The 27,542-nt window shown below is 39.9% G+C and overlaps 1 protein-coding gene across 1 annotated transcript; it reads left to right on the top strand.

Annotated features, from left to right (window-relative positions):
- On the top strand, window positions 1-25,966 carry LOC135486588 (cytosolic carboxypeptidase 6-like). Its single transcript, XM_064769505.1, has 12 exons — window positions 1-27; window positions 700-825; window positions 1,248-1,372; window positions 1,603-1,697; window positions 2,267-2,483; window positions 2,696-2,825; window positions 3,534-3,648; window positions 5,092-5,203; window positions 8,953-9,155; window positions 18,167-18,273; window positions 18,708-18,900; window positions 25,080-25,966. Exons 1-12 carry the CDS (start codon window positions 3-5, stop codon window positions 25,285-25,287), a joined length of 1,656 nt encoding a protein of 551 aa, XP_064625575.1. The 5' UTR covers window positions 1-2; the 3' UTR covers window positions 25,288-25,966.
- The last annotated feature ends 1,576 nt before the right edge of the window (window positions 25,967-27,542 follow it).

The raw sequence follows: 27,542 nt of genomic DNA on the forward strand, positions 1-27,542 counted from the left end.
TCATGGCGGACAAGAAAAACGATTCAGGTTTGTGTACATGTTGCTAAGCGAAATATGCTGTGAAAATAACGCTAAAGTGTTCAGATATCACAATAGATTGCAGCAGGCTCTAGTATAGAATGTACATTGCCACACCCAAGTCATTTTAAGAATGCCGTTTGGCCAAGAAGTAACTATACGCGAGCTTCTGAAATCATTTGTTTACATTTAAATGTCCCCGACTTCAGCAGCATACAGGGTGACCCAAAAAAAGGCAAACGATTTTCTATCCCCATTCGGAGATTGCCACTTGTTCACATGCAGAGCAAATGTTGTTATCGGTACCGGTATTTCAAGAGACCCACAGGATTATGTCGCACAAAAATCTAGCCTCTGATGTACACTACAGATGAATAAAATGATGTCTTTGACGTATTAATCATTAGCCTACACGAAGCAGAGTCAGAGAGACAGAGATGTAGTCATTGAACCCATAACCAAGTCCTTTGTCAGATGACGGATGTCATACAGTGGTCCCCTGTCATCACTGGAATGTCGGAGGTAGATAGATGTCATCGCAAATCCTACCTTTTAGGCTTTAGATTGTTTCTCTATATTTTGTGATCACATTCTCAACTCGTGAACCCTACAGACTTGGGTCTATTGTCATCTTGATAACTACAATTTCAATATTATTCTGAGGTTGTTATCTCTTTCTAGGGAGTGACTCTGAGAGTACTGAAGAGCCTGTGGTTGGAAATGTCAATAAATTTGCAGTAGTACCCCCTGGGTACTCCGGAAGACCAAAGAAGGGACATCTTATATTTGATGCTTGTTTTGAAAGTGGTAAGTTCAGGAGATGGCAATGAAAGTTACACTGTCAATTTGTCTGACCTCTGTTTGAGATACATTGTACAAGACGAGCATGTTTCTCACACTAATATTGATTGATTGACAGGTCCTTGCGGATTGTCACATAAGATCTTTTTGATTTGATTGATTACAAGATACTTGCCAGAGCAGTTCAGTTCAAATGATTTAAACAACTATGTTTTAATCCTAGTTTAATGTGGTTTCACCTAAGTGTAGTATCAGTTTGAAATAAAAAATATTGTTTTTAAAGAAAATATGTTTTAAGCTATTTGGAATAATCAAAACTTGCATTTATGTCTCTCCTTAAAGTTTCTGCGTTAATTAGATTGATTTTAGTAAAGTTTTAGTTTCTGCTTGTTTATCACTACGGTGTATATGTTATTTGTCAATTTCAGGAAACCTGGGTCGTGTTGATTACATCACAGAATATGAATATGACCTCTTCATCCGTCCGGACACTTGCAACCCAAGATTTAGAGTCTGGTTTAATTTCACTGTTGAAAACGTCAAGGCAGACCAGGTATTGTACTGTATCAGAGATATTTGCATAAAATGATACAGTAAAACCTCTCTATTAAGGACACCCTCGGGACTGACCAGTGCTGTCCTCAATAGAGAGGTGTATATTCGCAAGTATGCTAATTCAAACCTTTCAAGCTTCGTTGCTGTGTAAAATCCTTTTTTGTCAGAGGAAACAGCCCTTGTTTTATTTTCAATTCATGATAATGTATCTAATGTTTATTTTTACAGAGAGTGATTTTCAATGTGGTGAACTTCAGCAAAACCAAGTCCCTCTACAGAGATGGCATGTCTCCAGTTGTGAAGTCAACAGGCAGACCAAGATGGTAAGGCTTTTTGGAAGGTTTAGTGTTACACATATATCTTGTGCCAAGCAACTTGCATGTCACTTCTTTGATCAGTCATACCCTTTCAATGCAATGTCAGATGGAGACTTGCTGTATCCATTGTAAGAACGTTCAAGAGATCAAGGAAAAGGGGTCGTGTTGATCCTCTGATCTCGTCATGAATCTGAAGCCTGAAAGTCAAATGTGAGCCCAAACGTGGTGCAAGATAAAAGCAACTGCAATGCTGTAGCCTTCAAATGTTGTTGCTGTAAAACAATTGTAATTCGCCAAGCAAACAGGAATTTGGGTTCTCTGCAAAGGTAATGGCCAGTGAGACATCCTGTAAGCTCCATGGCCCATGCTGTCTGAGCTAAACAAGCATGATATGCGTATTAATCTGATTTGTCAATACCTGATCAAAAGTTTCAGATTCCTGCTTTTGAAAAGTGGCAAATGGAAACAAAGTTTGGGTCTTTGAACAGCATTGGCACAACTGAAATCAGTAAAAAAACCAGTTCCATTTGCAGCATCTAAACAAGACTTTAATGATGTCTTTGTTTCATTTTCAGGGTTCGAATACCTGCCAAACACGTCTATTACTACCGATGTCCCGAACACAGAAAAAACTATGTCATGTCATTTGCATTTTGTTTCGATAAAGATGAGGATGTATACCAGTTTTCCTACTGTTACCCTTACACGTATACACGGTTACAGAACTACTTAGATAACTTAGAAAAACGGAACATGGATTATTTCCAGAGGGAGTTACTTTGTCTGAGTGTGGTAGGTATCTGGGGGCCCCCTAAATCGTGACTGGAGGTTGAAATGAATCCATTGTAGTGAGAAAATTAGGCATCAGCAGTAAAGCTAATGTTTTCGGAGAGCATCCAGCCAACTTTATCCCTAACTATTTAAATGTAAAGCTGAAAAAAACAAAATTTCTTTGGATAAGTACTGAATGTGTTGTAAAAGAAGCGTGATGTTTACTTTTTCAGCAACAACGAAGATTAGATCTGCTTGTCATCACGAGTCCCGAAAATCTCGAGCCTGAAGAGAAACAAAAGGTTGTTTTTATATCTGCCAGAGTCCACCCTGGAGAGACGCCATCATCGTTTTTATGCCAAGGTAACTTCTTCTGCAGCTCTATTTGCTGGGAGATTTTATAAGTATTTTTACTCTAGGCCTACTGTTTGATTGCTAAAATGAAATGAGAAGTGGAGTCTGACGTCTGTGCTCCGAAGACTCTTGTGAGCTTTGAGCCTCAATCTCATCATCATCAAATTCGTCCTGCTGCATGTAGGCTGCTAAAGAGTTTCCTCCATCTAACCCGATTCTCACCAGGTCCTCAATTTGTCGAGCTCACTATTTGGCATTCATAGAAAGGTCAGTTGGCATTGGTGCATATGATGAGGGAGGCGCATTGATTGAAATATGTGACTCGCTCTACCAAAACTAGGCGCTTGTCGCATCTGAACTCGACAGGTTGATACGGACTTGTTGTTTATTTCCCTATTGTAGACCTTTTGTGAAATCTATTACAAACTGATTTGGTCACATTTCACAAAAGGTCTACAATTGGGAAATGAACAACAAGTTCGTATCAACCTGTCAAGTTCAGATGCGACAAGCACCTACTTTTGGTAGAGCGGGTCACATATAGGCCTACTTACTTAGTCTTTACAATCATGATTCATCTTCATGCTTCTCTTTTGACTTGAAGTATAGAGAGCTTTGTTAGTAGATTCATCTTCATGCTTCTCTTTTGACTTGAAGTATAGAGAGCTTTGTTAGTAGTTTTCACTAATCTTATCATTTTACTGCTTTTTTCTCCAGGAATCATTGACTTCTTAATAAGTAATCACCCGATAGCAAAATCTCTACGAGACCACCTTGTATTTAAGATAGTGCCAATGTTAAACCCAGATGGAGTGTATTTAGGAAACTATAGGTGAGTTTCATAATCTACATACAGTAGAACCTCTCTACTAAGGACACCGTCGTGACTGACAAGTGCTGTTCTTAATAGAGAGGTGTCCTGATTAGAGAGGTCAAATTGAATAGAAACAACCAATGTGGGACCAAAACTAGTGTCCTTTATAGAGAGGTTGTCCTCAATAGAGAGGTGTCCGCTAAGGGAGGTTCTACTGTATATGTATTTGAATGTGCTCATCCGAACAAAGTTGCCTCCCTGGGCAGTGGCCTGAATTTTGAGAGAGGCAAGCTGGCTGTGATGTGGAACATACATGTATCACCATGCCGAAAATTGTCCTGAACAAACTGTAATTAACCCTTCATTGTATATATAGTGACATCCTGCGGTTAAGAGTCATTAATTAAGCTGTTATAGATGCTTGGTAAATATTTTATCTTGCCAGACATGTCTGTTGGGGAAAATTGTTATTTTGTTGAATAATTAATCCTCCGGGAGAAAATAGACCCAGACCAATATTTTCTTTGACGTCCATCCGCCCAGGGGTAAATCTTTAAATCATGCCGTCACATCGGTGGAAGAAGGTGTCAAAAATGCCTGAAAAGAACATATGAGATTACGTGTTACATAACTTGCCTGTGTGAATTTAAAAACACGCTGGCTCTGTGCGGTTTTCTTAATGAATTATTTATGGGTTATGTCAAGTCTGAGACAGATGCAATGTACTTCTACAAAATTTTGATTAGGTGTAGCTTAAAAATTTATCAATGATAAGAAAACGCAGCAAATATCTTTGCAACAGAGAAGTGATATTTCTCCAGCTGAAATCTTTGCTGCAAAATCTAAAAAGGATTAAAAATTATGGAAAAAATTGACTAGGACAGATGAAACAAATCAGTTTGTATAATCCAGATGAAATGATTTTCCTTCCCAATTACAAAACTGTCATGTAGTATAAAGTATGTCAGTGAAATGATTGACACCTTTGTGAGATATACTGATGGGAAAGTATTTGCGCTATACAGTCAGTGGTGGATTTTGAAACCAATTAAAAAAATCTATCAGTGGTGGATTTTGAAACTAATTTATCACCAAAAACTTGTGTGCAGTATTGATTGGAATCTTTAAAACTACTGGCAATGGGTAATCTTATAATCTTCTGATTTTTGAGCTGATTTCATTTGATTTTGAAAACAGTTGAGGGAGTACCCGGTACATTGAATTTGAATTGGAGTTGTGAGCTCATGAGCTCCAATATGGTTCTTTAGACAATGTTTGAGCAATTTGTATTGTAGGAGGAAACTGGGCGACCCGGAGGTAACATACACTGTCAAAGAGAGTCGCCCTTTATCACATAAGTTTTGCACGGAATCGAACCCGACTTCAGAGGTAACAGACTCAGACTAGGATGTTCGCGAGGTTTTTCCAAAATTTTGATACATTTGACCGCTTTTTTTTCAGGTGTTCATTGATGGGTTTTGATCTGAATCGTCACTGGACGGAACCGTCACCTTGGGCGCATCCAACATTGTACGCCTGCAAGAATCTCCTAATAGAAATGGACCAAAATGAGGTAAAGAATGAGTGGAACCCCCATAGCAAATACCTCTCTATTAAGGACAACATCTCCAAGGACACTAGTTTTGGTCCCAAATTGGATTTTTCCATTCAATTTGACTCGCATGTATCTAATCAGGAGACCTCTCTATTAAGGACACTACCTCAAGGGTGTCCTTCATAGAGAGGTTCTACTGCATTTTGATGTCATCAGCATATTTTGATCTCTTCTGTCACAGCTGGGAGAGAAATTTCTTCAAATCCTTAAAATCTGATTCTTAATTGCAAGTCGGACAGTATGATAGTTGACAATATTTAGATCTAGTTCTTTGTCTGACATGTCTGAATGTATGTAATGACAGCCATAACCATTTTGTGGTTAAGCCAATAAATCACTCAATTCTTTACAAAGGCATTAACCCCCTGTGTGGAGGCATTAGCTGGACTCTTGCTGTGGCACACTTTCTCTCCCACTTCACTATCTAAGAACTGTGGGAATTCACCAGATGCTACCACTGAGACTAAGCAACACCAGGGAGCATCGGTCCCTCTGGCTTATAGTGAGCAGTTTACCTTTATATTAGCGTTATTGTTGTTTATACAGCTAATCACTTTATTCTTGTTGTTATATTGCCCATTACTGGCCATTGTCCACTAGGTTGTGGACATAATGGGTTTGTTTAGAAACCTTTGTGTTTAGAAGATGTCTGGCAGGTGGTGAGGGTCAGGTGGACATAACTGGACATGTGGCAAAGCTTGGTTGATGGAGATTGGATTTGCAATTGTTTGACTAAAAATACTCACTTTTAGGCAGCCGGACAGAATGCAACAAAATATATAAATAACCGGGGCAAAGTTGTTGGTTATTCGAATTCTGATATTCAGATAATCTGTTCATAATAATTCCTAAGCACTTCAAGCAAATTATTTCACCATAAAAAACATATATAGGTTTATTTTTCTTACCAGTGTTTATGGTTAAATAAATTTTGTCACTGCAATGAATATCAGATTTTGCTCCGTTACAACAAAAAGTCAAACCTTTTTTTTGTTCCACCCAGTCATTCTCTGGCCAAGTCAAAGACAAAAAAACCCACACAAATCCTGGAGCTTCGGTTTTATCCAGCCACATAAGACGGAAGGAGAGAGTAGACGGTTGTTTCATCTCCTTAGCCCAAGTGTTGGATCATTGGCCGGGATTTAGTGGCATGAGACTGAGAGAGTCAGACAGGCCAAGCCAATTGAATTTGGTTGTCATATTGAGGAGTAGTCGCCCATAGTCATTTTTCTCAAGGTAAAAAAAGAAAAATCTGTGAAAAAGTACATTTCTGGAAAGAACACTGGAGGATAACATTGTTTTCTGCAGATTGTTTTTGCTTTTGATGGGAGGTGGAGGCAATTGAGCAATAATTTAGCATTTTAGAGGGTATCAATTTTCATCAACATTTTGAACGAATTTTTTGAAATTGTTACATTTGTACAGCCATCCAACTAATAAAATGGTTTCACTCTCCGACAATAAGAGAGGTTTGCAAAGTCGTCCCACTTGAGAAGTCATGGTATTATCGTTCGATGTCTATGACCATCATCAACGGAGAAACTCATTCCAAGGGGGACGTGCGTATTCTCCATCAATATCTTTAGTTAATCTGATAGAAGGGTTGGCTTGTTGGAAAACTTTCTGACTAATTGATTCGCTTTCATTGGTATCCGCATGCGTTTGCTCGACACGAGGCTGGCCGGGGAGATGGTTATCTGGGGTAGGCATGGCCGGCATGAGAATGGGTGAACCAATTTCGGACCAAAGCTAGTGGGCCCAATAGAGAGGGTGAAGTTCCACTGTAGTGTACAATGTACTTTAGGATTTTCGGTTGGAACGTGCATCACTTGATTTTGCTTGCCGTAATGAATTCGCAATTGGATCACGCCAAATGTCCCAAGCAAATTGGTCAATCCACAAAACAAATTACGACTTCATTTCTATCACAAACCAACCCAAAACTACCAGTTGTGTATATCTTGCTGATTTCCTTTATGGGCCATCAAAATGATTACATTCTTACAGCGTGAGGACTCTGTTATATCCAAACTAAGAAAGACACTTCTCCTTACATGTGTATTGTGGTTTGGGGAGGAAATGAGAAACGAACTGGTATAAAATGGCCAGAAATAGACCAGGGTGCGACTCCCGCTGCCTACAAATTACCGCATGAATTTCTAAGTGCTACTTCGCCTGGCGTGGACAATTAAGATATCAGCTCGACGAAGGAGAAGTTGCAAGTTGCGTGTTGCAAGAATTCCAAAGTGACCATGTTATTATCATCATAAGGCTAGTTAGTAACTAACTAATCAATTTTGTTGATGTGCAGAAAGGGAAATTTGCAAATTTGTTCACCCTCTGTCCGTGATGTTTTTGTCAATTTTATTTTCAGGACACCATCATGCTGAAAAATGTTTGAAATATTGTGATAAAACTAGTAAAGATTTGCAGTGACATTGTACTACTGTTGTTTTTCACCATCCCATTTATGCGGTTTCTCTTGCTAAAATGGACTTTCGAAGTCACAGTTGTGTCGGAAGCTTGCTAAATTTGCCAAAAGTCGATTTTTGGAAGTCTCATTTGGTCTGAAAGCAATGTAAAAATGTGCAAGTCTAGATCTGTTCATGAAGCTGGACTGCATGCAAATAGTCATGTTTGCTATTTTTTTGCCACAAAAAGAACACATCGGGACGAAACTCAGTAAATTAAGATGCTATGAGCAGTGCTGATAACAAAAATGCTGCATCATTTTCTTATCAGTTCATGAATGTTGAAAGAGTCACAAAACTTTTTTGGCGCATTTCTGCCTTTGTGAGAAATCTCTCGGATATGGGAGTAATCAAAGCGGCGTTGGATGCACGTTGGCCATTTGTCATTTGATACACATTGGCATTGTTTTTACCATGCTGGCATCTTGATCCTCGCGAGGTCGCGTTTCGAGAGATACAGTATTGTGGTATGATCCTGAAAGTTTAATTACCGAATCCCTCGAGGCCAACCAGCTATAATGCGAGTCTCTCTTGCTGCAAATGTGTCAGTACAAGACTCTAAGATGAGTTCTTTAATTTGCCGGGCCAGTTTCTGGATGGTCCCATGTGGCAGATATTGTCAGCTTTATTCGATTAGTGTTATAGTCAGTGGAAAGTCTTTGTTCAAACATTCGTGAATTTTGTTGTCTTGTTATGCATTCAGATCAGTAAAAGAAAAATAGAACTCTCCAAGAATCATGGAAATGTCTTGTTGAAATTCTGAAAGGTCTGCTTGAGCTGGGGTGGTTCACATTCATACTTCAGTCCCTGGCAGTCAAGCTTCCACCCTCCCTTTTCTTGGTGGGGATGTCTCCTAAAATTGTGGCAGTGCGACTAAACGCAAGATAATGGCACCTCAGAACCAGAAAGCTCTGGGTAGATGGAGCACAGCAGCTGTGGCAAGCAGTTCATGAGAGGATGAAAAACTTCAAAACACAAACCTGGCCAGATTGCTGCTTGATTAGCCTTGACCGGCAAGGCAACTAGAAGATGAAAAATTCCGAAAAAAAACCTGGGCAGATCCATCTGATCAGCTTTGGGTGGACATGCATCTTAGAGAAGGACAATCTGACCACAATCCATGACTTTAATGGGCAGGAAGTCTCCGGCTTTCAAGGGCAACAAATCAGGACCATGATCTTTTACGACATATGACATATATGCCGACAACAACATTTCTTCCCAATTATTTTTCAGAATGTGGAGATTGACTTTTACATTGATATACACGCTCACTCCACATTGATGAACGGTTTTATGTACGGCAACATCTACGACGACATTGAAAGGTGCGATCGCCAGGCCGTCTTCCCAAAACTCCTCGATCAAAATGCAGAAGATTTCTCCGTTTCGAATACGAGTTTCAACCGGGATGCTGTAAAAGCGGGAACTGGAAGACGGTAAGAAGTTTTGAATGAAAACTTGACATAACGTGTCAGGCACACGAGCGACTAAGTCTAGAGTGATAAAGTCACGGCAAAGAAATTTTTGTCTAGACTCAGGCCACGCGGTTTTAATGTTGTCAAGGTGGAGACTATGGTTGATGTTGGTAAAATTGAAAAAAACAATCTTGATATCACGCACACCTTCAAACCACGTTCTGCTTTTTCCTGACATTCTTCATGACACTGATTGAATCTCCAAACCTTTTCAAGTGGGTCGTCAATTTTTTTTCTCCATCTCTTGCCTTTGCCATCTACGTTCATTGTCTGGCACGTAACATAAAATCGTTCCACATGTAAAATTCTCCTCACACAGCCTCCCTTTTCTCCCAATGTCTATTAGGACTCTACCTAATGAGCGCATCCCACTTTTTCCAGCAAGATTTTTTATCACCAAACTGAACAAGAGCTACATACTTAAGAATGTCCCATGTACCGATTTTCATTCACATCTTGCCCCATCTTTTTTATCAGTGTGGCGTTTTTCTCTTGTAATTTACCGCTGTGCACCTCATCAGAAAATTTCTTCTGTCATTTGTATTATGGGACTGCCAGAAAGTTCTCGTCGGTTTTTTTCTCCAGCACCATACAGACACTTCATTATCATGACCTTATGGAAGCAGAAAAAAAAGTTATCATGACCATCATATTTCAACTTCACTTGATGTTTATACCCCATCCCCCTCCAGCCCCTGCCCTCTTCCAAGCTGTCGTTTTTATACATGTTTCAACTTCTCTTCAAGAAAATTGTACAAAGCAGCAATATATTTTGCAAAAAATAAATCATGGCACTTCTAAAAGTCTTCAATCTTGATTTGACCAGAAAGCAAAGTAAACTGCCAAAGGTGACAGGTAAGTCGGTATGAGTACCGGTACCCTCTGACGCTGATATATTCTTTTTATTCATGTAAACAGATCATGGCCTTGACCCAAATATAGTTGAAGCACTCAAAAATTACCCTTGAAAGCCGATATATTCATGCAAACAGATCATGGCCTGGCCTTGACCCAAATATAGTTGGAGCACTCGAAAATTACCCTTGAAAGCTGATATATTCATGCAAACAGATCATGGCCTTGACCCAAATATAGTTGGAGCACTCGAAAATTACCCTTGAAAGCTGATATATTCATGCAAACAGATCATGGCCTTGACCCAAATATAGTTGGAGCACTCGAAAATTACCCTTGAAAGCTGATATATTCATGCAAACAGATCATGGCCTTGACCCAAATATAGTTGGAGCACTCGAAAATTACCCTTGAAAGCTGATATATTCATGCAAACAGATCATGGCCTTGACCCAAATATAGTTGGAGCACTCGAAAATTAATCTTGAAAGCTGATATATTCATGCAAACAGATCATGGTCTTGACCCAAATATAGTTGGAGCACTCGAAAATTACTCATGAAAGCTGATCTATTCATGCAAACAGATCATGGCCTTGACCCAAATATAGTTGGAGCACTCGAAAATTAATCTTGAAAGCTGATATATTCATGCAAAAAGATCATCGCTAGGCCCAAATATGGGTAGAGCACCAACCTTCTTTCCAGTATAGGCAACACATAACTGAAGAAAGATAAACCACGAAGGATTTATCATCAAATCATTCGGGTAATTTGATGCGGTGTATGGATCTGCGGCCACCACACAGCAAGTTCTCAGCCAAGGAGGGCCGATGCCATTAGTTGAGGAAGATACTGAGAAGTCTTCAACCGGTTTACTGGTTTTAAGTGTCGTTTAGGCCAGACATGCCAAACCACTTGCTATAGAATCCATAAACCGCAAGGCCAAAAACAGGAAATCTAAGACCATAGGAAAAAAATGTATTGTTTCTCGGCAGTTTTGCCCATACATGATGCATTGCCATGTGGAGTGATTTTCCATGACTGTTTATGACAGATCGAATTGATTGGCAGTGAAGCAAAAAAATTCCATTTGCAGGAACAGAATAAGAAGATTTCACCACTTCAAAGCTCATTTAGAAACCACGAATTTAAAACAAATATGCCAGAGGCAGACATTCTAATGTTTCATCCATTAGTTTCTGCCTCCTGAATTATGCAGATATTGATGCTGTCTGTGATTGTGAGTTCAGTGTCTGGCTACTTTTAATTGAATTTAATTCAGAAATCAGTTCAGATGTTCAAAATTTTAAAAGGATGTTTTGCAAACCTTTTGGGCTGCGACCACATTGGGGCTTACAGTACTTATCTGCCTTTCTGCAGGAAAAGACCCTCAGAGATGGTATCAAAATGTAATTGATTATGCTAATTCCTCACCCTGTATTGTACTGCATGACTCGCCTGATAATCTCCTATGATTAGCATAAATAAATGACAAAACAAAAGAACGCTGGCAAAAACTAATCCTTGAGATGACCGCTTGAACCACTCACAAGATTGATATCATTTATCACTGTCAGTGACAAGGCCGGGTGGAGCCAAGGGGATGATACTAGATATGTACAGATGTAGGACCTAAGACATTAAAACTTGTCATCCCGTCCCAGAGGCTTTTTATTGTCCATTAATCTTCTTCTTTTGACATATTTGTGTTGTAAATGTCGCCAAAATCAAATTCAGTTGATCTTGTCCAATCTGATGATCTGTTTTAAGTGGGAAGCAAGGTCAATTTTGTGGAGAGTTCATTTCACTATAGTGGTGGTTCATTTGGTTTGTCATATGGCATCTGGAGTTTAAACGGATTAGGGTTTTGGAAAGGGACTGACCATTTTGTACATGCGCAGTTACAGAGAGGTGCATGGAGGGGTTGTTTGAAAAGTTGGGCATCACTATCTGCCTGTACATCATACCATTTTAGGGGAGGGGGTTTCAGTTGTGGTGTGACAAAGATCCTAAAAGTTCTCTTACCAATTCTTGGTTTTCGTTAACTCTATAGTCTAATCGTGAAAATAAACCAAAAAATATCCACAGGAGATTACTTGGCCAGGGATTCTGATCTGGCCGGGTCAAACACATTTAGTCTATCATTGGTACCATGCAGACACTAAAGTGTAAATAAGTAAGTCAATGGTGTTAAAGCTGATCTATCTGGGCACAAAATCGCTCTCAGACGGTCTCAACAGTTGTTGTAACAAAATGTTGTGCTAGCTGGTGATATAATTGCCACTTCAGGCCAATCCTGTACTTCCTAACGCGATCTTGGGCTAATATACCATGATCATCATTGCACTTTAAGATGACAGATACTGGGTGGATATGCAGCGATCAGAAGTGCATGTTCTGTCACCTCGAGAAAGGTTTTAATAGCTCTCTTGAACAAGTTACTGGATATGATTGTGTTGCAAACAGCAAATGTGTTGCTAGAGTCCAATGGGATTACTCGTCTCATGATGATCTTACGTTTGGTAAAAACGAAGGTCATGTTGAGTGTATGTCTAGCTGTCTCGATAAATTTCTACATGTAAGGCCATGAGTACAGTTCTTAACCTTCTTAAAATACACCTTTATAAAGAACTTGGCACTTTTGGCGAGGGGGGTTGTGAGGGGGTACCGAATAAGTGCATTAGACCATAAACAATGATAGAAAGCAAAGTGCAAGACAGGCATATTATACCAAATAAAGCAATTTGCATCTCTGACACAACTCTCATATATCTTCCATTATTCATCCGGAGTGCCTAGTAAACAAATTTTCTCTTGACATCACCATATTTTATAGTTAGACCAGGCTCTCTTGTACAATAAACTCCCGAAAATTTAAATTTGTAGAGAACTTGGCCATGTCTGTGTCATTAGTTTTTAGCGACAATGTTTAAAAAGATGGGACTGGCGGTCTGATGACAATAACCCAAAATACGTACAAATATACGCATATAGGGCTCACTTATATTTTTGCGATACCCATTTCAATATCGTCAACAGTTCTTCTGGGCTGATTCCCATGTGCGAGTGCATCACATCAAGATCATGTCGGAATGAAGTTGAATTAAAAACGACCCATCTTAAACAACCTTAATACATCTTAGTCACCAACTCTTGGTCAATTTCTATGCAGGTCCCTTCCTGTGTCGCACGAGTCGATTTCCTCGCTAATCTTGGGAGTCGTTAGTGCGGGTATTATCCCTGATTTATGGGTGCCTATAATAAGGCAAATGCTGAATACAGACACGGACGCAAAGTGTTGGGAAAGGTCACTCGGTTGGCGCAATCACCGGGGTGACGTGGATACGAAATGTTTGAGCTCTGGTTGGGTCGAAAGAAGGCTCAATTTGAGTGGAGGGAAGGCTTGCGATGTTAGTGTAAAAAGAAATCCACCTTAAAGAGTCAAGATCACTGAATTGTCATGATAAGATGAAAGACTGTGCAAGAATGAAACTAGAATTTGTGATTGGATAATGAGTTGCTGACTAGCACTAGCAGGCTGTTGTTTACCATTCTAGTTGTATTTTCTGATACAAGATTGTACATTCTCTCTGTATTTAAAATGCGTACAAGACTGCAATTACTGTCAAACTTACAAATTGAAGGAATATAAAACATATAATTCGCACACCTTTCCTCTTAAAAAATCATTAATCAGCCACCACGAATGAAAATTTCACCAAAATAATCCATCAATTCACTTGAATGAGAATGAGCTGCATGATTTATATGTAATGGAGGCATAATATATATCTTTACATCAGTATATATCACGTCAATGGCCCCACCGCAAGTAAATGGCTACTCTAAACAATGTTAGAGCATTTGTTTTGATATTGGCGTATGAAATACTTGATTATCATTGGCCAGGTTCGGTTTTGTTCCATATGAATATTTGTGTTACTCACTGTTTGCAGTTATCAAATTTGTAAGGTTCTGCAGTGACAAGTAGCACTTGCCAGTACGAACTTTACGTCTATAAAGGGCATCCTTGACCAAAACCACATTGTTGGCATGAATTAACGAGGTCTGCCCCCAAAAAGAAAAATTCTCGAGATCTTTTATTTTGGGCCTTGCCCCACCTGAACCATTTGCATCTGAAACTCTCTGTGAGGTTGTATTATCCCTATACCCCATTTCACAAAGAAAAGCTCTTTTCCTTTGGTTCCCCGAATTTGCAGCCTTGGCCCTCCTGAACCATTTTGCATCTGAAACTCTCTGTGCCTTTTTATCATCCCCACCCCCCATTTCACATAGAAAAGCTCTTTTCCTTTGGTTCCCCGAATTTGCAGCGTTGGCCCTCCTGAGCCATTTTGCATCTGAAATTATCTGTGTCAAGGCTAATGACCTTGTCCAGACTTTCGATCGATTATTAAACTTTGAACGTTGCTTGAGATTTCCATGCTATACCGAACACCCATTGTAGACGAGCTCTCGTATTTCATCCAAACATCCCGTCATGTCATATATAAATTCCTTCACGACCATTACACTTCATTTTTCATTAATACAGATCGGTATTTATGATGGAAAAAGTGAAATATAACGCCGAATCGCGTTGAGGATTAATAATGGAATTCAGATTGCGAGCGACTTAACAGACATTCGCGTCTGACCTTTCTCATTGGCAATCTGGTACCGGTTGAAACTTTAGCCGGTTCTGTGGTACGGTCCATGCATATAAATTGTGGCCAATGTCCAATCTATCGGGATTGCGGGTGAAATTACGACAATATTCTCTTTATCGTTAATCACAGCGTGTGGCCTGAAAGTGGCAGCTGGGCAAGTTTTGTATGACAGTCCTTGACTCCAAACTTTTTAGAGTGGCAGACAAATGAAATATCACTTTTTGAAATGTCTTTTATGAGCTTGATCCTGTGTCATGAGGAATCGCCTCAGTTTTTCTACTATAATTGACTCGCAACTAAAAAGCAACTAGGGCTGCTGGAGCGGCACCGAAGAAACATCATGCAGCCCCAGTCAGCAGTGACCAAACGAAACTCCACGCAAAATCCTGGCTCTTTACAGTTCCTTGTATCTGGTGTCCATGCCAGGGAAGGTTAAAGACCCCACCAAGTAAGAAACATGAGTAGCTTGTGTGGACCAAACCAAAGTCGGATTCACTAGGCCAATAAACCCAATTGGCGCATAACCGTAGTGTCACGCAGAACTGCTCATCCCACCTTGGAAGAGGAATACTTCCTGGAGAAAATCACCTCCAAGTGCAGCGCGAACGCTGAAGAAGAAGAAGAAGTTCCACAGTCGATTCTCAGTCAGTTCCATTATACTTATTTGAGATGGAGAGTGTCTCTTCGACAAATCTGGAACTTGAAATTCTAACTCTGTATTAACTTCTCAACAACTTTGCGGAAAAAGAAATTAAAAAACCTTCGAAAAAGGACTTAATCTAAACCAAAGCTTTCATTATAACTCATTCGTTGATCCAGAGCTGTCTCTTCCACTCCGGTGTACCTTACCTCAAGGTATTGGAGAAGAGTGCACCTTGTCTGTTCTTTCCAAGCAAACAGAATCAGAATACCAAATAAGGTTTACGGCGCAATGAAAGCAGACGGGCGGAACACGATGAGAATATCAAATTATAAACTGTCTTAAAGAATACTGTTTGAACCAGTGCTTCCAAATCTTGTTACTTGACTCAGGTTTTTGGCTGGGTAGTTTTTCGGCTTTGGTTGTTCATAGCAATTGGCACTTGAGAAAGCTTGTTGATTTAAAGAATTGATACTGAATTGACGGTATTGGTTGACTCACCAAACGGTGTGAGGTGTTACTAAATGTAGACCAAATCTGGGGCACCTCCCCAAGGTTTTTGCAAAATGACAGCTCCATCCAGCTTGCGGTATTCTGGGCTTGATCGGGTCTCCGTCAAAAGAACCCGAACTCGGCTAGGCGACCGGAGTCTCTCGTCTTGTGCACCTGTTCTTTGGAACGCCTCCCTGGCCACGTCAAGGCATGCCAAAATATCACCAGTTTCAAACTTCAGCTAAAGACGTGGCTTTTTAAAAAGCACTTCTCTGAATGATGTTTTCGGTTTTGAACGGGGTGGCGCCTTGATCAGGCTCTTGGAAAGGCGCCGCCTATAAATGCTTTTCATTCATTTTCATTCATTCATCTTAATCAAAAGTCTCAAAAAAAGTTTATAGTGGGAAAAGAGGAAGACATGTATCTTTAAAAAATGTTCTGACAGAAGTCTATGAAGTAATTAGCTCTACAAAACTCTGCATCACTTGTCAAATGATTCTACCACACAGTTAAATTTGTATTCAGACTCAGCGGCCATTGAGGAGCGGTGCTTTTGTCAACGTTGCATCATTAGTACAAGCAGACGTCCTGTTTTGTATGGACACCAGGACTCTAGCTTCAACCAAGAACAACTTGAACCAGAAGAATTTGTATCATTGCTGGCTTTTTTACGAATAATTCCAAACTTATCAAGTGCTCTTCACAGGAAAAAGTTTGGGGAAGTTAACATGTTACTGCAAACATGGTCAGTGATACTGTCACCGTTTTATTAGCATGTAAAAAAGTTGAGTGAGACACGAGAAACTCTGAGGGGAACATTTTCTCACTAATGAGGCATGTATTGTGTTGGAGATAAAAGGAAGATGGATGGGTAGAGAAAGATTACATTCGAGGCATTGTTCGCGTACATGTAGCCTCTTGTGTCTCTCTACTGATTTAGGATGTTATAGATCACGGGTTAATTGCGATCGCCCTCTTTAGTGTCGGAGCAGTTCTGACGAATGCCGTTCGAATGTGGCACTTCCATTTGTCCAAGATCTGTATCGTGTGACAGATGTTTCAGAATCATTGTGCGTGGCATGGGATGGGAAAAACTGCTCAGTGAACATTGGAGGTCGGCCTTCTCAAGTTTTGCATCGACTTGGTGTATTGGAAATGGCTGAAGAGTCCTTGCTCGGCTACTTGACAGCATGACTGGTATTATAAATGTCTGGCTGGTTCACAGGAACTGGTGTATCAAAATATGTTGCAAGTCATTTCTTTTAAAGAATGTTTCACGATCACCCTAACAAAGCCTGACTGTCACTGACACTAGAGACAGATGTCAAACAATTTTCAAATTTTGCTAGACAAAATATTGGACCAACATTGCCCCACATCTTTCTGCTCTGAGAAGACTAGTCTACCCTGACCTTTGGCATTTACATCTAGAATAAGACGGCAATCTTGTCGGGGCAAGATTTGACAACAAATCTGATATCCATGCATCCCCCTGAGGAAATTCAATCTTATGCTAAGGCAAGAGTCTTCTCGCCTGTCTCAATCACACAAACGGAATAGATGGCAGGGACATTGCTCCCTTGTTGCGAATGCTACCAGAATAAGTGATACCCTAATGACATACTTTGAATTCCTCGCCAGAATTCCCAACAGAAATTAGCTAGACCTGATTGAACTTATCAGCCTATGTTTAGTATGGTAATCGAGTCAGTCTCAATCAGGCCAATACCGCATCTAAATGGCCAACCTCATTATTCACCAGTTTAACTCATTTTGTCCTCCATCGTTATGGGCTGACGCATCTGCTACAGGTATCCTCTACGCATAGTGATCATCGGAGCAAAGCACAAAATCTCAAGTCCTGCTCTGCCCGTTTTGGCAAACCTTACTTTATACCCATTGCAAGTTTGAAACAGTGCCATGCTGCAACCAAGCTGTTTTAGAATTCTATGCAAGAGGTACAACAAGCCATAAAACAAGGAGCCAACCTAGATTAATGACCACATAGACAGCAGTCCTGCCTTTCTGCTTTTAGTCTCCATTTAAATTTGAATCAAATGGCATGCACTGGTCTCATTAGTTCGATAAGTTGGAATCTTTTATTTAGTACATCTCATGGTTTATTGCCCTATTTGACTGTTTCAGGATTTAACTTAATCAAGGGTGGTATCTTTAACCCATTATATAAGACGACCAGCACTAAATTCTGCGTCTGCATATTTATAGAGTTAAACTGTAGTTAGTTCTTCAAAGTAGAAAGAGGTATCAATATTTCAAACTTATTTTCACAAACATCTGTTCTCTTATATATTTCAGGACCCTTGGCGGAGTGTTGGATGACAGTTCCTACTGCTACACACTGGAAGTCTCCTTCTTCAGTTATCAGGCGCTTGGCCAAGCACTCCCTTACACCGAGGAGGCATATATCCTTTTTGAACAAATTCCACCAATGGGCCTTATTTGTATGGTGTCCTTTCAGTTTCACAAAACTCACGGTCAAATTTTTAAGAATTGGGCGTATACTGCCATACCACTTTTGATATGAACTTATTCTCTAGTTCGAAGATAAGTTGTAATATCTTGTCAAAATGAAATGGGCTTGGACACCTTTGGTAAGTTGCTTGGGTTTTCAGAATTGTTTAGTGATGGGGATTAGAAGCCATTGGCTTGAGGGTACACTCATGCTAAGGCCATACATGTATATGCAGCTGTTGTGGTATAATGCGAAAGTAAAACTGCCGGTTTAATCATTCATCCCGATCTTGTCTATAGTGTCATGCCATAAACACATTAATAATTTTCATAATGTGATTTACCTTAAAATGTTTTTGAAATTTAAGTCCTTAACTTTGTTTACATATGAAATTAGGACGAAATGTTGCAAGGACCTTCCTGGACTACTACAAGTTGACTGGGTTCATATCCTCCAAGCCGACCAGTGGGATGGTGCCCCAACCAGCCACACGGACCAGTTCCATGCGCGATCGAGACCCACGCAATAACAAGGAACGTGCCGTGTCGGAACCGCCGCGCTACCCGATGGATGAAAGGTACAAGCGTCCGTAACTGACTCCTGCACTTTAATGGTGAATTAACTCCGGCTGGGTTGCGGTGAAGCGACTAATCTGTGCACAGTGTGAGCCGACCCATAACAGAATACGGTGGTGGAAATGTCATGAACTAATAACTTTTCAGACTAGCTTGGCTGTAACTGTCAGAATCAGAGAATTACTGAGAGTTGAGCACTTGCACTGGACTTTCATCATAACTCGGAACAAGATGTTGAAAATGCCATGTGTGAAGGTTTCAAAGCAGAATTAGGCATTTGTTTGGCAGTGTAGAAACATTATGGACATTATTAACCACATTCATACCTGCCTATTTCATCATCATTATCAATCAACATCTTCATACTAGACTAGATAGAACAAGGTTTTCGGGATGGACTTTATATTCCTACACAATAACACGCCTTTTCCCCCTCCCACTTGTTTTAAATCTTGTCAGCCCGATGCCTATCAAAACAGTCGGATGGGACACTGATATTATGAACAAAGCTTGGAGGCATTTGTGGTGGGAAAATAAAATCTGATTTCAGAGACGATTATCATAAAATTTTGCACTTTGAGAATGCCTGTCACTGATTCAAGAGTGCCCTTTAATATACATGTACATGTAATATAGTGGTAAAATTCCGTCCAAGAAGAATAGTTGTCTAGAGCATCAATAGGTGTGATCATAGTGTCACCTTTGGCATGTTTAGTTAATCGGTAGTCGATATTCAGCATTGCAAATATTTTAGATATTACTGCATTTCATAAGCACTTATTTTACATAGCACAAATGCATTCCATGTCCCCACTGGTTAGGTAATCGCCATAGCTTTAATTCTTTTACTTGTGTGCCAAGTTGAGAACATATTTTTGTTGCATGTATCTATCATATCTATGATGTCTTGTGTGTATGGTTCAGCTTTAAATGCATTCGGATCTCATAATGTTTGGATAGTGTAACAGGTGTGATCTGTATATGAATAAAGTTTCTACGACCTGAAGTTATCCTCTTTTCTTCCCTTTCCTTAAAGTGATACTATGATGTGATTTACAACTTTGCGGAAATACGTCCGTTTTTAATTGTTGATCACAAATGTAAAGCTCAAATTTTCCATTTTTGATTAGATTTATTATAAAATCGCTGAATGTAAACCACAGCGACCGCGAAAATGTTCATGTTGTGACGTCATCAACGGAAACGGCATTGAAGCGAGCCGTCCGGGCGGGATTAAACGATCAATTTCTAGAAAATGTGCATTTCGATTCGAAAACCTTACCGATTTATGAGAAAGTGACGTAGTCATTTGTCAAAAACAGCTAAAACATTATATGGTGAAATTTGACACGAGTTACCCTTTAAGTGGCGACTCCTTGTTGTAACATTTGTACCACTAATTCACAGGCAGAATTTGCCGCCATAGAATCATTGATGGGCTCATGTTAGAATCTATGATGGTTATCACAAACCACATTTTACACTCAGTTCCCATCATAGATTCTAATATGTAAAGTCAAGGACTTAGTGAGCCCCCCTTTAGGTCGGGGGAGCTCCCCCGAACCCCCCTACGAGCATATGTTAAGTGCAAGCTCTAACAACTACAGCTGTTACAATGGGGGGACACCCCCCAAACCCCCCTCCGTCGACATAGGTTTTTACCAGTGCGTTGGGGGGAAGCTCCCCCCAAACCCCCCCGGGTGGACAGTCAACTAGCCCTTCTGTGTCATACTGCTGGAGGGGGGGTGCGATGGGACCATCCATATAGTTCCTTCCGACACATTTTTGTTTTGGTAATGTAATACATTGTGATTGTCCTTATTCACGGGAATCGGGCGTTTCCAGTAATATACGACACTGAAATGGATTGTCCTCATGCATTCACTTTGGAAACGCATTTTAAAATAGATGTCACGTCCTGTTAATGGGGCACGTCATCATCGCGTACATTTGGGAAAAACTCCCTAACGAGACCGGAGCAGACGGCTGAAAGTAGTTTATTTATTGGCCGCTAGGGTACAGAATGTACGTCGCTCACCCAACGCTCACCCGAAATTTTCACGCAACTATAGCTAAATAGAGCTAGTTCTAGTTTGTGATTCATTTTGATACTTCAGATTTGGGCAGTAGACCAATATAACTTAGTCGTCAGTGTGGTTTTAAGCTGGAAAAACGTATTAATTTTTCTTAAAGTGCCTTTTTTGGACGGGTGTGTGCGATTGTTTTGTTTTTATGTCACGTGACCTCGACCATGTCGACACAAAATTGAAATAAACCACCCTTTTCTGTCATTATTTATGACGGATATTTCTCTAATAAAAATATCAATATAATTGGCCAATTTCTTAGGCATATGTAGCGAATTCCCATGAAGATTTAAATTAGATGTTCTCGTAACCTGTTACAACTGGTCTGATTTATAATTCAGCGCTACAACTGGTCTGATTTATTTATTCAGCGCCATTTTGAAAAACCAAAAAAAATTGTTTGTTGGATATACAATAATTACTCTCTTTATTTCTCTTCATTTACATTATATACTCCCGCACACACGTGTATCTTAAGAGCCCCTCCTAAAGGGGGTCTTATGATGGCCCAGGGTAGATTATATGATAAAAGATTTTGTGCTCTACAGTACCATAATTTCCCTATGGCTATGCCAATTTCCAACATTTTTACAAATAAATTTTATCGCTACCGCATCACTTTTTCAGACCTAAATGTAAACTGAAGAAAAGTTTAACTTTTACTTTACCAACTATGCCATCAGGGGCTGGCCCAGTCACCAAAATGGCCATGGAGGAGAACAAGCAGAGAATCGCCAGAGAAGTGAGGGTTCGGGCCAAACTGGGAAAGTAGGTTTAATTCAAGTGAAGTTCTCTCTGCATGATGCCCGAACCTTTGAATAATATGAGCTAATTGGTCCTTAGTTGGTTAGAATGGGTTCATTGGTACTTGGTTGGTTAGAATTTGCCTTTTGGTGCGGGGTTGGTTGGTTTATATTTAGGATGAGCTAATTGGTATTCAATTGGTTGGTTAGAATTAGCCTGTTGGGACTTGATGGGTTGGCACATATCATTCCAACTCATCTTGACTGAAGAAGGAGCATTGGAAATCGCTGGTAACTCTTGATATTATGGATGAAGAGGTCATTACTGGGATGCTTCAGAAATTGAACAGAAATCAAACTTTTTCTTGTTTCTTAAAGCACAGTTGGGAAAAATGCACTTCTTTTTTTCAACTTGACAACTCTTGCTCTGATACCGCAATTACAAAACTGGGTGACAGCTCGTCCGAAACCAGAGTCCTGATATCTCTAGCTGATGTTATCTATTTAGACAGGCTATCAATGACACCTGCATTAAGATACTGAAGCGCCTAAAGGCTCACAAGGAAAGGACGTAGGTGGCTTCATATCCCCTCGCATCCATCTCTGGTTCTGGTCCCCTCCCCACCCGGTGAAGGTAACTGCATGTTCTTTTTACCAAAGACAGCGGACCCGGCACCCAGAGGCCGTCATTCCAAATGAGACAGATGATTCAAACCAGTGGTTAAAGCCAAAAACCTTTGTCAAGATGTGTTCTGTGTCTTCTTCTATACACCAACATTCCAAACCATCTTTGCGGTTGGAATTATTTGTCACTCAAACAAAGTATACTATCTCTTCTTCTCAATATCCCGAATGACATCTCAACTTGTATCAATTACACAATGACATCTCAACTTGTATCAATGACGCAATGACATCTCAACTTGTATCAATTACGCAATAACATCTCAACTTGTATCAATTACGCAATAACATCTCAACTTGTATCAATTACGCAATGACATCTCAACTTGTATCAATTACGCAATAACATCTCAACTTGTATCAATTACGCAATGACATCTCAACTTGTATCAATTACGCAATAACATCTCAACTTGTATCAATTTCGCAATAACATCTGAACTTGTATCAATTACGCAATAACATCTGAAATTGTATCAATTACGCAAGGACATCTCAACTTGTATCAATTACGCAATGACATCTCAACTTGTATCAATTACGCAATGACATCTCAACTTGTATCAATTACTCGGAATGTAACCCTTTGTGATATCGCAGAGACAGTCTGACAGCTCAAGAAGAAGAAAAAACCCAACTATTCACAAATAACTCTGATCATATCTACCAAGGATGCGAATTACTCAAGATTATCATCTATGACTATTCATAGCATCTGTTTTAGCAGTTTTTGCATAATTGGAACGTTCCTCAATCGTCAAGAATCCTCTGATATCAAAAAGATTACGAAAATCAAATTCTTTTGACATTCGTCTCGACTCCCCAGTGTACATGACATATAAGTCTTATCTATTTCGAAAACGAACGCTACGCATCTGTTTGCATAATATTCCAGTCTCCCTGATTTATATCATCGTACATGACGTATCGGAGACAATATCTATGGTTAGATATCAGTCACGACTGGGGAAATTGACAAATTCGAATTTTCAGTATCTTTGTGAATCTATTAGGTTATTGATGGATGACTTAATTTGTTACTGGGACCCAGTTGGCTGGTTTCTCACTGTTCGTTTTCCAAAAGTACTTGGATGATTGGTTTCCAACAATTTGAAGTGCTGAATTCAGTATTTCAGTCCAATTGGTGAGAACAAATTTCCATCGCAGATAATATGATATTGGTGAGTCGGGGACATTTGCTCATCTGAAGTTGCCTCTTTAATATAATTGGGTTATCAAATCCGGACCTTCAAGCAGCAGGAGCAGTGGTTGCTAAGTTCTGCAGGTCAGTAAGTCACAGCCAGATGACCAACAAGAATAACAGCGGTCACAACCCATTTCCAGTACCTCCTACGGTAGATATGTTGTCAAACCTTCCAAACCTACAGCCATCATGTGACTTGATTCCATTCTCACGGCTGCCAACCCATACTAGCCTACTTTCATGATTATTCCATTATTACCTTCATCCCCCGGTAACATTTCTTGTCCCACCATCAGCAATAACTCTGAGTGTCCTGGCACAGGATAGATGTAACACCTTGAACAAGCCTTGGACTAACAACATAATTAAATGGTGGTGGATGCCAATGTTGAAATACTTCACTTTGACAATTTAGGGGTTCAACAGACTCGAGTAATATTTGAGGACTTTGAATCAGATTGTAAGTTCTCAAAGGAGAATTCTGTGGATTCAGCACCCCTTAATAAGAGCATCTACACAGGGTCCAACTCATCCAAGCTACATTTAGTAACTTGGTCAGTAGGTACATGGTGGATTCTCAGAATTGAGTGAGATCGCTGTTGTCTCCACCTCTGAATTGGGAAAATGAAGTATTTTTGGTATTAAGTGAGTTGCACAAAGAAGCTTGAGAGATGAGGTGAGTATAATGAAAACACCAGGAGCCTCCGAACTACATAAGAAGCAGGAGCCTCAGAACTATAGCAGAACCTCTCTATTAAGGTCACCTTACATTGGGACTGATAAATGCTGTCCTCAATGGAGAAATGTCCTGATAACTGTGGTCTAATTGTACAGAAACAAGCTATTAGGATGAAATTGTTGTCCGTAATAGAGGGGGTGTCCTGCTAAAAAGAGGTGTCCACTAACAGAGGTTCCATTGAATTGTCCATTTTGTCGGGGTTTCAAACATTGTGTCCAACAATATGTGCACATCGTCATGAAGTAGCAGTATTTGAGAAGCAAAAGAAGACAAAGGCACAACCACCTAAAGGCACAACCTCAAAGACAACATATGGAAGACAATTCGATTCTGGACCATTGGTATATCATATTGTTCACTTTATAGCTAAGGCCAAGTGATTCTATAGCTCCTATTTCCGAGGCCATCTGCTCCAAAAGACTTATGTGGCAGCTGAATGTGTAGCCACAGAAATATAGCAAAGTCAAAGAATTTTTGTTGTTAAAGTTGGGCGTGAGGTATGGTTGTAATTAATTCGATTGAGGTGTAAATATTTGGCCTCTTCCATGGATTTAAATTCAATTCACAATTGACTGAATTTGTCTGAAGCTTTTGATATCTAAATTTTTATTCAAATGGAATATGTTATTAAACATCTGGGTAAGGACTTGCATTTATCTATTTATGAATTTACATCCAACCCTTAACCAAACTATAGAACTCAATCCTCAACTGAATTTTCCAGGATGTACGATCTTCGGAGAGGTAATCCTCTTCCTCCATTTGACCAGATGTACGACTTGAGAACCAGCCACATCGACCTCTCCACACACGTGCCCAACCTCGACAATGGATTCCATAGCCATCGGAGCCAGATGGAGAACAACCCACCGCAGGGCCACCGGATGCAGTACACCACCAAGGATAAGAAAAGATACTTGGATAAATTTTGAAGTGTTTGAGAATCTCCATGATGAGGAATTTCCTTCGATTTAAAGGGAAACTATTGAGGAGTGCAGCTAGGGGGTCATTTGGTCAACTTCAGTAGACTATCATGCCTGTCATTGGACTAGGTTCTGTTTCAATCAGCTTTAAATATCATATTACTCATACAAGCGTATTTTGTTGTACTATCTGATGTGAGAGACCCCTACTGGCAACTTTGTGTACTTAATCTTCCCAACCTGACTAGCTCCTATTGACTCCCTTTAATCTTGGGGAGAATATAGACAATGATATAAGGTGGCATTCTACTTTTAGCGTGTCACTTATGCGTTCTCAACCAGGTGTTCCAAGGTACTGGTCGGAGTGACTTTCATCGAGATAATCCAAACAATATAATGCACACCCTCTTTCCAAAGAGACACGATTGGAGCAAAGACCAAGAAAGATACCACTCTCCCTGTTAATCCCTGTGTCCATCATCTTGAGCCATCAATGGTTAACATTTACCAACTGATCTGACCATGGCTAACATTTACCAACTGATCTGACAACAGGCACATCAGAATTTGGTGCTATGGGGTCTACGGCTGGGACCAGAGCTTTCAAATTTTTTAAAGGTGGAATCGTATGTGTTTTACCCAAAATTCTCCAAGATAATAACTACCCACTGTGATATATCAATTTTATGATGCAGTCCTATTGTAAATAATGCTATGTAATAAAATCTTATTGTGTCGAAAAAGGTCTCTTTCAAGATCATTTTCCCATGCAACTGACGTTAAAATTCCCAAGGACTCAATAGAGAGGTTTAGATTATGATCCGAAAATGAGATGAGGTGATTTTTTTTCTCTAATGGCATCATAAAGTAAGTTGACTGTTTTGTATAGCCATTTCTATCATTACCAGACATAAAGACACACTGTTTCATTGGATTTCTGACAACAGGCAAAGTGATATTCATCCTCAAAATTCTTTCTCATTCTCAGAGAAAAAGCTGAACCTCTCTATTGACTCTATTTCCCCCCTGATCCATTGATGCTGGAAGTACAACTGTCTCCTATGGGAATGTACTTCCAGATAAATCAATTAGAACTGGACAGACCAGTCATATCAATTTCTGCCAGTCAGACATAGCCAGATTCCTCCTCTCCCCCTAGCTGGCTCCTCCACATACCCCTCAAGCCATCCTGCCATGGATCCACACAAACCAAACAGTCCAGCAAACGAGCCAAACTCCTTGGATCAATTTAGTAACTTTGGTCAACAATGGATAGCTTATTAGATTAGAGAGTTTAAAAGTATCCCAAGTGGCAGTTTGATGGTATGCATTAGAGACGATTGTTCCAGGTCTACTCCTCTAGCTTCCTGACTTTTAATAGAATTATCATTGGCTTGCTCCACCCTAACTCTTGAGACCCTTGAGACAAGTGTTTGTCTCCGCTTGCCTGGCTCCAAGTAATTAACCCTTTGGTATATTCAGACCAAGATGTTAATAATATCCCTATTACACTCGGTCAAAAGACCCAGTCAGTTCTGGGCTTGTCCAAACTACTGACCTTCATTCAGGACAGATTCTCTGCCCTTCAAATGTGTGTCTCCTGTCAAAGATTTCACAGTCTATAAGACTCACGGTGAATCTGCTTCCAATACTTAAAAGGCCAGCTCAATGATGATATCCATCCATTAAAATGTCAAGAACATAATGTATAGACCTTTTTGGTTTCACATTACCCAAGTAAGTCGCTGTACTGGTGCAAACTATTGACCTTCATTCAGATTCGTTGCCCTTCAAATGTGTGTCTCCTGTCAAAGATTTTACAGTCTATAAGACAGTGAATCTGCTTCCAATACTTAAAAGGCCGGCTCAATGATGATATCCATCCATTAAAATGTCAAGAACATAATGTGTAGACCTTTTTGGTTTCACATTACCCAAGTAAGTCGCTGTACTGGTGCAGACTATTGACCTTCATTCAGATTCCTTGCCCTTGAAATGTGTGTCTCCTGTGAAAGATATCACAGTCTAAGATTCAAAGTGAACAGCTGCCAACATAGGAAGGGCAAGATCAATCTCAAATCTCGAGTACATAGACCTTTTCTTTTTCATATATTGCCCATTTCCAAAAACCTATCACTTCCAATGCCTTTGGTGCAATTAGTTTTTGCCCTTATTCAGATTTAAGCGAAAGTCAGGAACGACATCAGTCTGCAACTCACAGGACCCCTTTAAATAATTCCAAAGCCTCCTTCATCACCACTAAA

Source organism: Lineus longissimus, chromosome 4, assembly GCF_910592395.1.
Source record: "Lineus longissimus chromosome 4, tnLinLong1.2, whole genome shotgun sequence".
Lineage (NCBI taxonomy): Eukaryota > Metazoa > Nemertea > Pilidiophora > Heteronemertea > Lineidae > Lineus > Lineus longissimus.